The sequence below is a fragment of the Chaetura pelagica genome, unplaced genomic scaffold (assembly GCF_000747805.2).
Source record: "Chaetura pelagica isolate M959 unplaced genomic scaffold, ChaPel_1.0 scaffold270, whole genome shotgun sequence".
In the NCBI taxonomy this organism is placed as follows: Eukaryota; Metazoa; Chordata; class Aves; order Apodiformes; family Apodidae; genus Chaetura; species Chaetura pelagica.
Genome location: NW_009951925.1, coordinates 601,811 through 602,512, shown reverse-complemented (window position 1 = coordinate 602,512; position 702 = coordinate 601,811). Strand labels below are relative to the sequence as shown.

Genomic DNA, 702 nt, shown 5'->3' with positions numbered 1-702 from the left:
CCAGGGGGCTGCACCCCCCACACAGAACAGCCTGTGGTACTCACCATCCACCGGGTCATAGATGCCACCTAGGAAGAAGAACAGACAATGAAGGGGACCCTGAGATGCCCACCCTGCCCCTGGGATCCATTGCCCTGCACCTGGGACTCCCCTCACCGGTGACGATCAGCAGCCCCATGGCCACCAGCGCCAGGACACCCAGCAGGTACTTGTTCAAGCTCAGCCCGTCCTCAGCACCAGCGTCCAGTGCCCCCTGCTGCGGGGCAGGGGTAGGACGGGGCTCCTGGCTCTGCTGCCGCCGCAGCCCCTCCGTGTCCTCATCACTGCTGGTGCAGCTCCCCTCCTCTGTTGGTGGCCCTGGAGAGGGATGGAGGGACCTCCAGGTGGGTCTGCATCCCAGCACTGCCAGCACAGCCCCCCTGGTCTCTGTGAGGGACTCACCTGCTTTGGGGATGTCAGGGCAGGGTCCCAGCTCAGCCTCAGGCTGCTCCTGCTCCTGGCCATCCAGCACATCGGGCTCTGTAGAGCCATCTGGCGTGGGCACAGCCCCGACCCCAGGGTCCCAACACTCTTCTGGGTCCTGAAGGCACAGGCATGGGGGTCTGAGGTGCCCCTGGGGGGGTGAGCAGGACCCCGGCCCCCCAGCTCCTCTCCTCACCTCCAGCACACGGCCGTCGGGGCGCGGGGTCCGGCCAGGGACGG

The 702-nt window shown here is 67.2% G+C and overlaps 1 protein-coding gene across 1 annotated transcript in view; it reads right to left on the bottom strand.

Moving 5' to 3' along the window:
* Window positions 1–44: 44 nt before the first annotated feature.
* SHC1 (SHC (Src homology 2 domain containing) transforming protein 1) overlaps window positions 45–702 on the bottom strand; it is a gene marked incomplete at its 3' end in the record, with an annotated part of 12,710 nt that continues 12,052 nt past the window's right edge. The window contains exons 15-17 of the mRNA XM_009996293.1: window positions 442–573; window positions 157–357; window positions 45–68 (exon numbers count right to left, since the gene is read on the bottom strand). Coding sequence (XP_009994595.1) covers window positions 45–68; window positions 157–357; window positions 442–573 — 357 coding nt within the window. The remainder of the gene's footprint in view (window positions 69–156; window positions 358–441; window positions 574–702) is intronic.